Source organism: Leptonychotes weddellii, chromosome 8 (genome assembly GCF_054177405.1).
Source record: "Leptonychotes weddellii isolate Sample4059 chromosome 8, ASM5417740v2, whole genome shotgun sequence".
Taxonomy (NCBI): Eukaryota; Metazoa; Chordata; class Mammalia; order Carnivora; family Phocidae; genus Leptonychotes; species Leptonychotes weddellii.
The window spans coordinates 110,680,599-110,694,889 of NC_138376.1; the positions used below are offsets into that span (position 1 = coordinate 110,680,599).

Genomic DNA, 14,291 nt, shown 5'->3' on the forward strand with positions numbered 1-14,291 from the left:
AACGGAACGCGGCGACTGCGGGCCATCGTTTCCAGGGAAGTCGAACGGCGATGCACTCGGGAGCGAATTCTGAACGGACCTGGGTGCCCCGGACCAGTGAGCGGGAGCCGCGGCACGGCGGCAGCGACAGAAAGCGCCGCTGCTCAGCTGTAGTCCACGCCCCCTTCCCGCCCCGGTGACAGTCTCTGCGGAAAGTCGCGTTTGTGATTTCTGGAGAGCACCCAACGGGACGACGGCGGTCCTGCCTGGTCGTTCGGGCCAAGCGACGAGGAAACGGTTTCCTGGCGAACTGCCCACCCCACCCCGCGCCCCTAGGCAGCCCGTACCTTTAGGGCCTGAGGATGCTGAGATCTATGTGGAATTTTCTAAAACGTCATAAAAAGAAATGCATCTTCCTGGGCACAGTCCTCGGAGGTGGGTGACAGCGTTCTCGGAAAGGGACTTTGGGAGCAAGGGGCGGAAGAGAGGTGACTGTCTTCTGAAATAAGGCCGGGCGACCATAGTCCCGGATATGTAGAGGAGATTAGTTCACCCGTCGGACGGGGCGCGGGTGACAAACCTCTAAGGTTCTTCACACCTCTGCAGCTGTGGAATTTGTGTCTTTTGTCCTGACACTGCCGCTTACTCTGTTTCTCTCCTATCCTTTCTTCTCACGGACGTTGGGAGAAGCCACCACAATTAAGTTTCTGTTTCAAGATACCATTCTCTTACAGACACGTATTTTTAAGTTGTTCTTTTCCTGTGAGAGTCTTCGTTTGTGTTGGCACTCTGTAGTTTGTTTGGCTTTCATCCTTCTCAGAAGTTTCGTAATATTCTAGGAGAACCTAAAGCCTGCACTTCCAGTGTTGTTTACAGTTAATTTGATTTAAAAAAAAAAAAACAAACAGCACGCAGGTAGACTAAAGGACTGGAAGATACATACTAGACAAAGAAACACAAATCAGTATTTTAGTTCTGTTTCTGCTTCTTGAGAATACAAATTATGCAGTAAGAAGATGTTTGGAAGATGTTGTGCAATCTTCCTCAGGATCTTCAAGGTTAGGATCAATGCCCATCTGTGTGGCTGACATAACTGAGTCAGCTGAGGCTGAGAAGACATTTAGAAACAGGTAGGATAATCGTGAGAGCCTTTGCCTCATATGGTGATCATGTCATAATATGCAGGATTTGAAGGAGAGAATAAGCAGCTTTGTGAGACAGAAGGAAATGTAGGAATGTTAAGAGAGAATTTTTAGCATTTGATTTTTTGAGAAATATCACTAACTACATGCTTTGGTTACAGAAGTACTTAAAAAACAAGAACAGAAGTTTTCTAAAGAATTTGGTTGCTTTTCTCTTACTATTAGATTATATTCTATTGCCTCCAAACAGTTTGAAATTAACAATGCTTTTGGCATCAGTAACTCAGATCTGTTGATTCTGGAAAGTTTGAAATCAGCTTATTGATGAGGTAAGGAAAGTCTTCATCATCTCTGAAGTCTTTCACAAATCAGTACATTTTTATGTGAATTTTTACAGCATTCTTTGAGCAATCCTTTACAAATAAATTTTCCAGTATCTTCAACCACTGACATCTAATGTACACATCTCCCTCAACTTGCAATGGGATTATGACCCAATAAACAAATAGTAAGTTGAAAATATCATAAGTCAAAAGTACATTTAATATTAGCTAACCTACCAAACATCATAGCTTAGCCTAGCCTACCTAAAATATGCTAGGAACACTTCCTTAAGCCTATAGTTGGGCAAAATCATCTAACACAAAGCCTATTTTGTAATAGTGTTAATATCTCCTGTAATTTTTTGAATACTGTACTGAAAATGAAAAACAGTGGTTGAATGATTACAGAATGATTGTAAGAGTTGTTTACTCTCAATGACTGCGTGGCTGACTGGGAGCTGGGGCTCACTGCCACTGCCCAGCATCACGAAAGTATTATACCACATATTTGCTAGCCCAGCAAAAGATCAAAATTTAAAGTATGGATTCTACTGAATGTGTAATACTTTTGCATCATCATAAAGTCAAAATTTGTATAATTCAGGGACTATCTGTGTATTTCAGTTATGCTAAGAATACTAAGTCCATTTTATTTGTAGAAGTTAAAGATACACATATTATGGAAGAAGTATAAATAAATTTTTTTTTGCCACTACTGAAGGAAGGAAAATAATTTCTCTTTAGCAATCTCAGAATAGCATACCCCTTAAGATCTATGGAACAACTTAATGGTAGATTAGACATAATGGTAGGGGAAGCAAAAGAGTATACTTAAGACATAGTTATAGATTTTTTCAAAAATCTTTTGAGAGCTTTATAATTACAGATTAAGAGAAATGAGAAAGGAAAAAAAAAGTTCAGAGGGACAGAAAGAGAAAATAATCCTAGTGTTTTATATCTTCCTACTAACATGTTACATTTCAGTTAATCTAAGACATATTTATCCAGTGCCTGTAGTGTTTAAGGTAATATGATTGGAAATACAAGAGTTACAGATTTTTAATAGTAATAGCTACCATTTATTGGGTGCCCAGAAATAAATGTACTAAGCTCTTCTATTCAATGTGCAGGACAACAAGAGTAGTTATTACTGTTTCCATTCAAAAATGTTGGAACTAGAGTCCTAAGAACTGAAGAAACTTGCCCAGGATCTCAGAGTTAATAAAAAGGAAACTAGAATTCAAACCAGGTGTGTTAGATTCTGAAGCACTTTGTCTTTGCACACTATACTGCTCTGCCTTCATGGACTTTATGGTCTGACAGGAATGAAAAACAAGTGTCTTAGTCCAGTAGGGCTGCTACAACAAAATACACAGACTGGGTGACTCTAAACAACCGAAATTTATTTCTCTCAATTCTAGAGGCTGGATCAGGGTGCCAACAAGGTTGGGTGAGGGCCTGCTTCTGGGTTGCAGACTTTTTGTATCACATGGCAAAAAGGGTAGGGGTCTCTGTGAAGTCCCATTTATAAGAACACTAATCCCATTCATGAAGGCTCCACTCTCATGACCTAAGCACCTCCCAAAGACCTCACCTCCTAATATCATCACATCAGGCATTAGGATTTCAACATGTGAATTTTGGGGGGACACATTCTGATTATGACAAGTATACAAATAATTAAAATACAAAACAATAAGACAGCTGGGAGGGGGAGGAAATGGCATACAGATCAAACCAGCAGAGAGCATGTGCAGTTGGAAAGAAATAGAAAAGGTCTTCATGGAAGAAGTGGCATATTTTGTCAGGCTTGAAAACTAGGTAAGATATCAGCATGTTTGCTCAAAGAAGTTTGGCCATTCAGTGGTGGAAAAAACCTAAAACTTTGAGTTACAGGCCTTACATTTTGGGTAAGTACCTGCTTTCGACCAATTTGTACAATTTGACCAGTTTATAAAATGTAAACTTTTTGGCCTGAGGTCTCCTTTACACTTGTAAAAATTAAAGACTCTAAACAGCCTTTAAAAAATTGTATCTATTAGTAGTTGCCATATTAGAAATTAAAACCAAGAAATTTTTTAAATATTAAGTAACAATAGTAAACCCATTACATATTAACACAAATATTATTTTTAAAAAAAATAGTGAAAAGAGTGGCATCATTTTACATTTTTGCAAATCTCTTTACTGTCTGGATTAATTGAAGAAAGCTGGATTCCATCTCTCTTTCTGTATCCAGTCAGTTGTGTTACTAATGTCATGTAGCCTCTGGAATACTCTGCTGTATGAGAGAATGAGAGAGAATGAGAATGCAAAAGACAAAAACTACAAAAATAGTTTTGACTCACAGATTCCATGAAAAGGTATCGAACACCTCCAAGAGTACCCAAGCCACACTTCGAGAACCACTACACAAGAGAAAATGTTGCAGAACAGAGAATAAGCAGATTATATTTACTGACTTGCTGATTTCTAAAAATCTCAGAGCATTGACTTATAATTTAAATCTTAATCCCTGTAATTTTTGGTCTCTTTACTTTTCCATTTATTCATTCTTTCTTTCATTCAACAAACATTTGAATGAAAGTGAGTGCCTCCTCCCACTATATCAGGCTCTGGGAATACAAAGGAATAAGACCGTTCTTGACTTGGAGGAACTCGTGGTGCTGTCTGGAAAGCAGAAACGGAAATGAACAAAAGTAGTACAATGATAATATTATAGTACCATAAAAGAGCTGGTGCTGTGGGTACTTAGAGGAGAGAGAAATAAATGTGAAGTTGTCTGACAGGCTTCACTCAAGAATTCACTTGAGTCAAGTTGTACAGCTAGCAAAAGAGAACGGGACACAGCAGGAAAAAGGGATGTTCAACAGATTCAGATATATTGCTTGTGATGAACCAGTGTATCTGCTATGGCTAAGAACAGGGAATAAATGGGGAGTGACAAAAGATGAATTTGGAAAACTAGCCTGAGTGCAGGTTGTGAAGGGCCTTCTATATTGTGTTATTCTACTGAATCTGGACATTATCTTGGGCACCAGTGCTTCTCGACTTTCCTGTGATAAAAATCACTTAAGAGGCTTAATAAAAACATAGAGTTTTCTTTTTCTTTTTTTAAGATTTTATTTATTTGTCAGAGAGAGAGCACGCACAAGCAGGGGGAGTGGCAGGCAGAGGGAGAAACAGGCTCCCTGCTGAGCAAGGAGCCCAATGCAGGACTTGATCCCAGGACGCTGGGATCATGACCTGAGCCAAAGGCAGACGCTCAACCAACTGAGCCACCCAGTTATCCCAAACATAGACTTCTCTTTCCCAGATTCTAATTCTTTCGGTCCAGACCAGTTCATTTATTCATCAATTATCCAGCAAGTATTTATTGAGCTCCCTCTGTGTACCAATATTATATATTGGGGATGCAGTATTGTACAAGACAAGACATTTGGGGATGATTTCAGGGAACTCTTTTAAAGGCTACATTTTTAACAGGTACTTCAAGTAATTCTGATGTAAGTGGAACAGGGAATCCATGTTAAGATGGCAGGGTGTTAAAGAATTCTAAACCCAGGAATATGTAGTCAGATTTAAATTTTAGAAAATCACTTGGCATGTAAAAGATGGATTGGAAAGGTGTAAGACCAGAACAAAAGCGGTGAGGAGGAAGCTGGAAACCAGTTCTTAAGAGCATTATTCAGAATCTGAATGAAGACAATGGTAAAGAAGTTGGAGTAAAGTGGCAAAATTTAGAAAATATTTCCAGAATAAAATCAGACTAGCAGGACTTCGTGTTTTGTTAGATTTTAAGCGATGATAATAGATTATTTTCAAACTTACTAAAATTATTAACCTAGTAGTAATCTGGTAAAATTGTTGTATTGCAGGGATTTTCTTCCAGGAAAAGAAGACAACTAAAAGATAGTTTGAAAAAACTGAATTTATAATGTGGAAAGACTAGAAGAGATTTTGCTTTACCAACAATGTTCTGAAAGGAAACCTCAAAACATTTTCATTGGTTTGGCGGGGGGATTGTTTTTTTTTGTTTGTTTTTTAGATAGCTGGAAGGTGGGGGCAGAGAGCTGGAGGGGGAGGGAGAAAGAATCTCAAGCAGAGTTCAAGCTGAGTGCGGAGACCAACGCAGGGCTTGATCTTAGAACCCTGAGATCATGACCTGAGCCGAAACCAAGAGTTGGACACTTAACGGACTGAGCCACCCAGGCACCCCCATTTTTTCAGGTATTTAGTGATTGTTTCCATTATTCATAAATAAAGTTATAGCTACAGAAGAAACTTGTAAAGCACCTTATAATCCCAGCCTTTCATTTTATGGATGAAAAAATTTAGATGCAGAGAGAGGAAGAGGCTTGCTCAAAGTTACCTACCTAGATGGTGCCACAACCATCAATATCTGTTGTCTTCAGATGATTCAGGCAGCCAGTTGAATATATAGATGATCCTGAATCCCCTATTTTAGCTAATGAATTCTCTGCCTTCATACTTTCCTAGGGAAGAAAAAAAATCAAAATTTATTAATTTTAGGAATGAGAGCTTGGCTAAATTTGACTTTTATATAGTAACTTCTTTTTATATAGTAACTTACTTCAGTGCTAACCCAAAAAAAATAATGTGTTGTGGGATTTTAGCCTAATTTCATGTATTAGTTTGCTAGTGTTTCTATAATGAAGTACCACCAACTGAGTGGCTTAAGCAACAGAAATGTATTGTCTCATTGTTCTGGAGTTCAGAAATCCAAGATCAATGTGTTGGCAGGATTTGTTCCTTCTGAGGGCTGTAAGAGTAGGATCTTCTACAGGCCCCTCTCCTCGGTTTGTAGATGGTTATTGCCTCTGTGTCTTTACATCATCTTCCTTCTACACATGTCTGTGTCCAAATTTCCTCTTACCAGAATACCAGTCATGTTGGATTAGAGCTCAACCTAATGACCTCCTTTTTAACTGGATTACCTCTATAAAGACTCTATCTCCAAATGAGGTAACATTCTGAAATAGGGAGACTTCAACATATGAATGGGGGAGAGGTGTGTGTGACACAGTTCAACCCATAATAATTCATTTTCTTTTAGCTTTAGTTAGAATATATAACACCTATCAAACAAATACAGTAGTTCCTGAAAAATTTTTATCAGACACTGTTGAGAATCTAATGAAAGCAGTATACCTTTTCTCCCAGAAAACACATATACCAGTTATTTACTGTTATTCCAGAAAATTCTTAGATACACAATGGTCATCACTGCAGTGTTTCACCTTACATTATTATTATTTGAGACATGATAATCATTTTACACATAACTTTAAGCAATCTATTGTGCAAATAAAATACAAGCAATTCATTGAGAAGTAGTTGTTAACCTAAGAATTGCCTACCAAAGAGTTATTTGTGAAATATAAGTCAGTTTATTCACTCTTTGGTGTTATGGCACTGTCATCAGTTTATTGAGGATGCATTACAAAAAAGGCAGCTATGAAGCCACTTATATAATTTTCATTTGCTCTTTAAGCATGATTATAATACATAATCTATTATCCTCATAATAAATAATCTATTATCATCACTTAAAATCTAACAAATTTATACATGTATAAAGTTACTTGATGATTGGGGTGCCTGGGTGGCTCAGTCGTTAAGCATCTGCCTTCGGCTCAGGTCACGATCCCAGGGTCCTGGGATTGAGCCCCACATAATTTGCATACAAACATAGCAACAGTCATAGTTTATTTATGTCTAATTATTTGCAGGACATACCTTTTACTGAACTATTATTTTTAAGAATATATAATGTGTTACCAGTTCATCTATAATGCTTATATTAGGGGTGCCTGGGTGGCTCAGATGGTTAAGCGTCTGCTTTGGCTCAGGTCATGATCCCAGGGTCCTGGGATCGAGCCCCGCATCGGGCTCCTGGCTCAGCGGGAAGCCTGCTTCTCCCTCTCCCTCTGCCTCTCCCCCTGCTCATGCTCTCTCTCTCTCTGTATCTCTGTGTCTCAAATGAATAAATAAAATCTTTATAATGCTTATATTAGTGAAAATATTTCAGGATGTGTGTTTGTTTTGCAGTTCCTACAGGGCCATCTCCTCCCCACTTGTGACAAACAGACTAAATCCAATTATTTAGGTCCTGCACAGTTCTTAGGTTCTTTCTGATAGATATTGAGGGCCACAAGCACTTGGAGATAAGTGAGGATCAGTTACTCCCTTACAAATTTGTTACCAGGTTATAATGAAACACATGCTGGCACACATAAAAACATCCTATTAGTCAGTATAAATAAAACAGTATCATAACTTGTTTTATAAGCTTATTGAAGTCCCAGTGTCCTCTTTCAGTGCGGCAACAGAACCTTGCATGAAAGATTGCCTGAAGATGGGGCACCTGGGTGGCTCATTTGGTTATGTGTCAGACTCTTGATTTTGGCTCAGATCATGATCTCAGGGTCCTGAGGTCAAGCCCTTGGGATTTGCTTTCTCCCTCTGCCTCTCCCCCCCCACCTTGTCTCTCTCTCTCTCTCTCTCTCTCAAAAAAAAAAAAAAGAAAAAGATTTGCCTGAAGCAATTGCAACAGTATTCCATTTGTAGGATTCTATTGGCCATTTGGTTAACTCCTTTGACTAAGAATCCTCCTAATTAGCAGCTGAGGATTCAAGGCTAAGTCATTCCTAAGGATAAAGGACTTGCTAGATTCATATATTCTTGCTCAAATGAGTATTACTAAAATGTTTTGGCTAATCCAGTATCTTAAACACCACTAATTTAATCTCTGAAAATCCATTTCTGATATTCATTATGTTAGATAAAAGTTAGTTGAAGTACTTAAACCTTGGAGTGTGGCTTTTGGTCAAATGCTAATCAACCACTCTGAAGTATTCACATTCCCAGTTAGGACAATTAACTGCCCCTGGGGCATAGACCAGAATGTGCACATTTATATCATCTGTCTATGCTGAAATGTGTTCAACAAAATTATAGGCCTCATGACCCCACCTATATTTTTATGCTGTGGTGTTGTAATTTAGGAATTTCTATACATCTTCCCTTTTCCTTTTCCACTGAAAGTACTAGTTCTCGATGTCTGCCTGACTACCTACCTTTCCTGTATTCTTTCTTTTAAAAATTTTATCTTTAAATAAATAAATAAATAATTTTATCTTACATTTTAAAAAAGTATGACATGTTGGGGCGCCTGGGTGGCTCAGTCGTTAAGCATCTGCCTTTGGCTCACGTCATGATCCCGGCGTCCTGGGATCCAGCCCCGCCTCTGGTTCCCTGTGTTCCCTCTCTCCCTGTTGTCTCTCTCTGTCAAAATAAATAAATAAAATCTTCAAAAAAAAATTTAAAAAAATAAAAAAGTATGACATGTTGACTGAAGAAAATATGGAAGATGCAAAGAAGCAAATAGAAGATAAAGATCAGCTGCTATCCCACTATGCAACAATGATTATTGTTTATTTATGTTAAAACCCATCTGTTTTTTTCTGTGTATGTCTACTTATGTTAAAAAGGGAAACATCCAGATCTTATTTTATAACCTAACAATATATATAGATATTTCCTTGAGTCATTAGCTAATTTAGCAATGTAGTTTTTAACAGCCACATAGGATTTCATAAGATTATTGTATGGATAGACCATAATTTATTTAAACAATCCCTTATTGCTGGACACTTAGAATATCTCCAGTTCGCTATTAAAGGCATCGCCAGACTTGTACACTTAATTCCTTTCTGGTTTCTTCAGACTTAGCTTTATGTACCCATCATTGGCTGTTAAAATGCCAGTCTCCTTTTCCTTCTATTTAGGTCACAATTCCTATATAAGTCTTCAATTTAGATTTTTAAAAGTTGTGATTTTTAACTTTCCATTGATATAAACCTTATATTTGGATGAAGCAGGTTAAAAATACTGTTTGGAATTTTTAATACTCAAATTAACTAGATTAACATACTTGCTTGTTTTAAAAATATAATTTTAGGAGTATATATCCTGGGAAAATATGGACAGAAGAAAATCAGAGAAATACAAGAAAGAGAAGCTGCAGAGTACATTGCTCAAGCACGACGACAGTATCATTTTGAAAGTAACCAGAGGACTTGCAATATGACAGGTAAGGCAAAGAGAAATATTTATACATGTATAAAGTTACTTGATGATTGGGGTGCCTGGGTGGCTCAGTCGTTAAGCATCTGCCTTCGGCTCAGGTCATGATCCCAGAGTCCTGGGATTGAGCCCCACATCGGGCTCCCTGCTTAGCAGGAAGCCTGCTTCTCCCTTCCCCACTCCCCCTGCTTGTGTTCCCTCTTTCCCTGTGTCTCTCTCTGTCAAATAAATAAATAAAATCTTAAAAAAAAAAAAAGTTACTTGATGATTTATATTAATTTGCATACCTTCAGGACCAAAGCTAGAGGAAAAGGCAAAAGAAGAATGATAAATCTAGCAAGGATTTATATGATTTAACTGAAATACATCATTAAATGTTGATTTTTAAAATCAGTATAAATCAATATACAATATGCAATAAATGCCTGTTCACTCACTTTATTTATTCACTCAGCAAATACTTGGGGTACCCAGTGTTGGGGGAAACAGAAGGTGAAAGATTAAAAAAAAAAAAATCCCTGACCTTTAGAATTTATATACTAATGAAAGTAACAAATGATAAACAACATATAAATAACTTTAGGCAGTGATGGCTGCCATAAGGAGAATAAAGCTGTGAGAGAGGTGGGGATATTCTTTAAGAAATGGCAATCAGGAGAGTCAGGCCTCTTTGAGGAGGTGACATTTGAAGAGAACCAAATGATTCAATGGAGGGAGCCATGCAAAATGCCTTCGGTGGGCACAGACTTGATCCTTTCAAGAAATAGCAAAAGGGCTATGTAGCTAGAGCAGAATGAGCAACGGAAGAGTAGTAGGAAGTGAGGCTACAAGGATAGGCCTGATTTCATTAGGCTTTATAGCTGTAGTAAAAATTCCTAAGTGTGTTAAATTTACTGTAGGCAACTACAGACCCATGAGTGTAGCACAGTAGTATACACTAATCAACATGAATAATTTAACTTCTAGAGCTAGAAACCTACTGGGAGAATGCCATAACAAAATCGACTGCCCACATTTGAAGGGAACAGATATTAATAACTGGCATAACCCCTTAAAGAATTAGTTTTCAAATCCATGTCAAACCTGTTTTTCTTTGCTATTGTTTAAAGCTTAGTCTTTTCTCTTATGCTTCTTTTAAGAACAGTTAATTTAGAAAAAATTGTAAAGGTAGGTTCTCTTTATTTACTTTTGAAAGAGTTTTTTTCTGAGTTTAAAGGACTTTATTTTTAGTATAATAATAATACTTAATTCTATAAAGCAAATAGTAATCATAAATACTGCATGTAATGACAACTCAGATAAAATGCATTAAGGAGGGCATGTGATATGATGAGCACTGGGTATTATTTGCAACTAATGAATCACTGAACTCTACTCCTGAAACTAATAATGTACTATATGTTAATTGAATTTAAATAAAATAAATTTTTTTAAAAAACAGTGAGTTCAGGGGCGCCTGAGTGGCTCAGTCGTTAAGCGTCTGCCTTCGGCTCAGGTCATGGTCCCAGGGTCCTGGGATCGAGCCCCGCATCGGGCTCCCCGCTCAGCGGGAAGCCTGCCTCTCCCCCCTCCACTCCCCCTGCCTGTGCTCTTCTCTCAATGTGTCTCTCTCTGTCAAATAAATAAATAAAATCTTTAAAAAAAAAAAAAAAAAAACAGAGAGTTCAGTTCCCAGGTTTTCCTTGTAATATCCCTGTATCTTTGGGCAAATCTAAATCTCAATTCTCTTTTCTATAAAATGATCATCATAAAACCCACTTCATAAATTTTTGTAGAATGTGAGGAGATAATGCATATAAAGTGCTTGGTGCATAATAAATACTCAGTAAATGATAACTTTTTAAAAATTACATAATTCTTGGGGCACCTGAGTGGCTCAGTCAGTTAAGCATCTGACTTTTGATCTTAGCTCAGGTCTTGATCTCAGGGTCATGAGTTAAAGCCCTGCATTGGGCTCCATGCTGGATGTGGCGCCTACTTTAAAAAAAAAAAAAAAGTTACATAATTCTTTAAATTGATATTCAGCATCAATGAAGTGATGCTACCAAGGACATTTCAATGAATTTTTAGAAAAGAAGGACAGTCCATTTCCGGTTATTACTCATATTTTCAGAAAATAGAAAAAGGTAGTCTGGAGTCTGCAAATACATCTCAATTTGACATGGACCCTTGTGTCAGTTTTTGTTCCCTGGGAAACAGATGCTAAGATGGGATTAGATGTGCACGAGGTATATTGGGAACACCTGCAAAGAACAAAGGGGAGGGAGCAGAAGGAGGCAAGGAAAGCCTTTAGATCATAGTGCAGGTCTTTACACGTGAACGGAAAGGGAGAAGGAAGAAGATTAGATAAGAAGAGTCTCAGCCTACAGCACAGTTCCAGCAAAGTTTTGGCAGGCCAGTGGGGAGTCCTTAGGTCAAAGTTCCCTGGTAGACAAGACCCCCAGGAATGGACCTGTGTTGGTATCGCCACAGACCACTCTCATTGGCTGGGAGCGGTGCAGACCTGGTATTGGATCGCCAGCCAGCCATGCTCCTAGCAGATTTGGTGGCACATTTCCATGACCATCACACCCCTCAGATGAATCAATTACCTACCTGCAGATAGGTAATTAAAAATAAAATACGGTAGGAGCCAAATATAAGTTCACTGGAAAACTTTCCAAATTAGCTTTCTGATATGCATTGATAATAAGTCATATAAGTTATAAGTCATATGATAAACTTCTATCCTTTTGAATAAGATGCATGGATATACTAGAAAAATTTAGTAGTTTTAGGTAAATAGAGCTAGTTTTTTTAATCCAAAAAGTTGGCCCCAACTTGAAAGATATCATCTAATAAAATGCTTCTGTGTTCTGCCCAGTGACTTTATCCTCCCCATGATTTTACTAAAGATTCAGGAGAGATGCTTATTAAATTTATACATGACAGTGCTAGGCTGGATAAATGAATTGTTCTGCATTAAAAGTCAGTTGTACAGATACAGAATTATCTAAGCTTGCTTGCAAGCAGGATATATGAGTATGGGTTGGGAGTTCTAGTTGAGCATAAGCTGGTTATAAACACTTTGATATGACTTCTAGAAGTACTAATTTAATCTTAGACTACAATAATAAAATCTTTGATTCAGATCAAAGGTAGTTGCATCATGCTCTGGAGTAATCAGAGTACAGGAGGGGTGCCTTAGTGGCTCAGTCGGTTAAACGCCCAACACTTGGTTTCAGCTCAGGTCATAACCTCAGGGTCATGAGATCCAGCCCCAGGTAGGGCTCCATGCTCAGTGCAGAGTCTGCTTGAGATTCTCTCTCTCCCTCTGCCCCTCCCACTCATGCTTTCTCTCTCTCTCTCAAATAAATAAATCTTAAAAAAAAAAAAAAAGATACAAACTGGAATGTGTCAGAAGAGGCCAAATAAGGGCTGACACTTACTGAGCGTTCTCATGTGCAAATGTTCTAAATGCTTGATATGTCTCAGTTAATCCTTACAACAATTCTATAAGGTAGATCCAATGTTATCCTCAGTTTACAGAGAAAACGGAGGCACTGAGAGGTTAAATAACTTGCTCAGAGTCGCACAGATTTCATAGCTGATGAAGGGTTGTCATGTGATTTGTGGTTGGACTGGGGGGTATTTATCATGGAGATTGGATGGCTAAAGGAAAACATGAATGCTGTATTCAGCTAGATACAGAAATATAAATACAGAAACATAAAATATAAAAAAAAAAAATGCCTGGAAGAGAAGAATTGACTTGTCTTTGGTTGAATAGGCTGAAGGGGAAAGTAAAATTCTTCTCTCAGAAGAATTGTTGAAGAGACTCCTCTCAAATCATGTTGTTTTACCACATAATCTTTAAATTAGTTTCTTACTACCTCCATTTTCTGTATGTAGGACTCTAGCCTAATTTTTCTTGGTGGGCTAACATACCGCATTTGGGCTAGGTATATGTACCAAATACACTAAGATAAGCTACCTTTTACATTGGCTCTGAGCTGTGACTTTAGTTAATAATCTAAATTACTTAGGTGATTTAATCATACAGCTTGAGGAAATACACTGAAGCTACATAGTGCAGCACTGAAATAGATGTCTAGAGTAGGCTAAAACTAAATGTTCTATAGAAAAAATAATACAGATTTTATAATTAATATGTCTTACCTAGTCAAGAAATAAAAATCCTACACTGAAGTTTTTCCCTTTTAGAATATGGTATTTTTGATCTTTTGATATTTTTTTCATTTTGTTATCATTACTTATTTAGTGTTAGAAACTCATTTTAAGTTGTTATATTTGCATTTATCCAGCATTTCTTATACTATGCAGGAGCCATAAATAAAGTAACTTCTATAAATTACAAGCAATCTTTTTTTCCATAGGGCACTATGTCTTATTTTATCTATGGTATTCTTGGGAGTTACAGGCAATAACCATTGGCAAAACCAAAAGTGCAACGCAGCAGTTCTTAATTCCCAGCCTGATGCACTTTTGTCTAGGTTTCAATAAGTGCTTATTGCTTTGTAATATTCAATAAACTTTTTTAAAAATAGAAATAAAATATGAAACAAAAAGTATAAAATAAAAATGTTGGTTTTGATCATTTTATTATATCAGAAATAAATTCATTGTAAAAAAATTTGGAGAGTACAGAAAAGAAGAGAAAAAAAGATGATTATTAGTATTCCATTGTCCAGAGACCAGCACTATTAACATTTCAGAATAATTCTTCCCATTCTTTCTT

The 14,291-nt window shown here is 37.4% G+C and overlaps 1 protein-coding gene and 1 long non-coding RNA gene across 5 annotated transcripts in view; one reads left to right on the forward strand and one right to left on the reverse strand.

Moving 5' to 3' along the window:
* The first annotated feature begins 43 nt into the window (after positions 1–43).
* PEX3 (peroxisomal biogenesis factor 3) overlaps positions 44–14,291 on the forward strand; it is a 39,147-nt gene continuing 24,899 nt past the window's right edge. For 3 of the 4 annotated variants that reach the window (XR_014147979.1, XM_081829092.1, XM_081829093.1), the window contains exons 1-2: positions 44–414; positions 9,429–9,560. Coding sequence is in view for 3 of the 4 variants with exons in the window: in XM_081829092.1 (XP_081685218.1) it covers positions 342–414; positions 9,429–9,560 (205 nt within the window). In the remaining variant the exon portion in view is untranslated. Of the gene's footprint in view, positions 415–5,520; positions 5,675–9,428; positions 9,561–14,291 lie in introns of those variants that run through there. The other variant, XM_081829094.1, reaches the window with a different exon arrangement.
* LOC115944844 (uncharacterized) lies at positions 2,834–8,831 on the reverse strand. The gene is made up of 3 exons (XR_004079342.2): positions 8,610–8,831; positions 5,821–5,940; positions 2,834–3,852 (listed from the first exon to the last, which is right to left on the reverse strand). It is a non-coding gene; the product is annotated as an uncharacterized LOC115944844 (long non-coding RNA).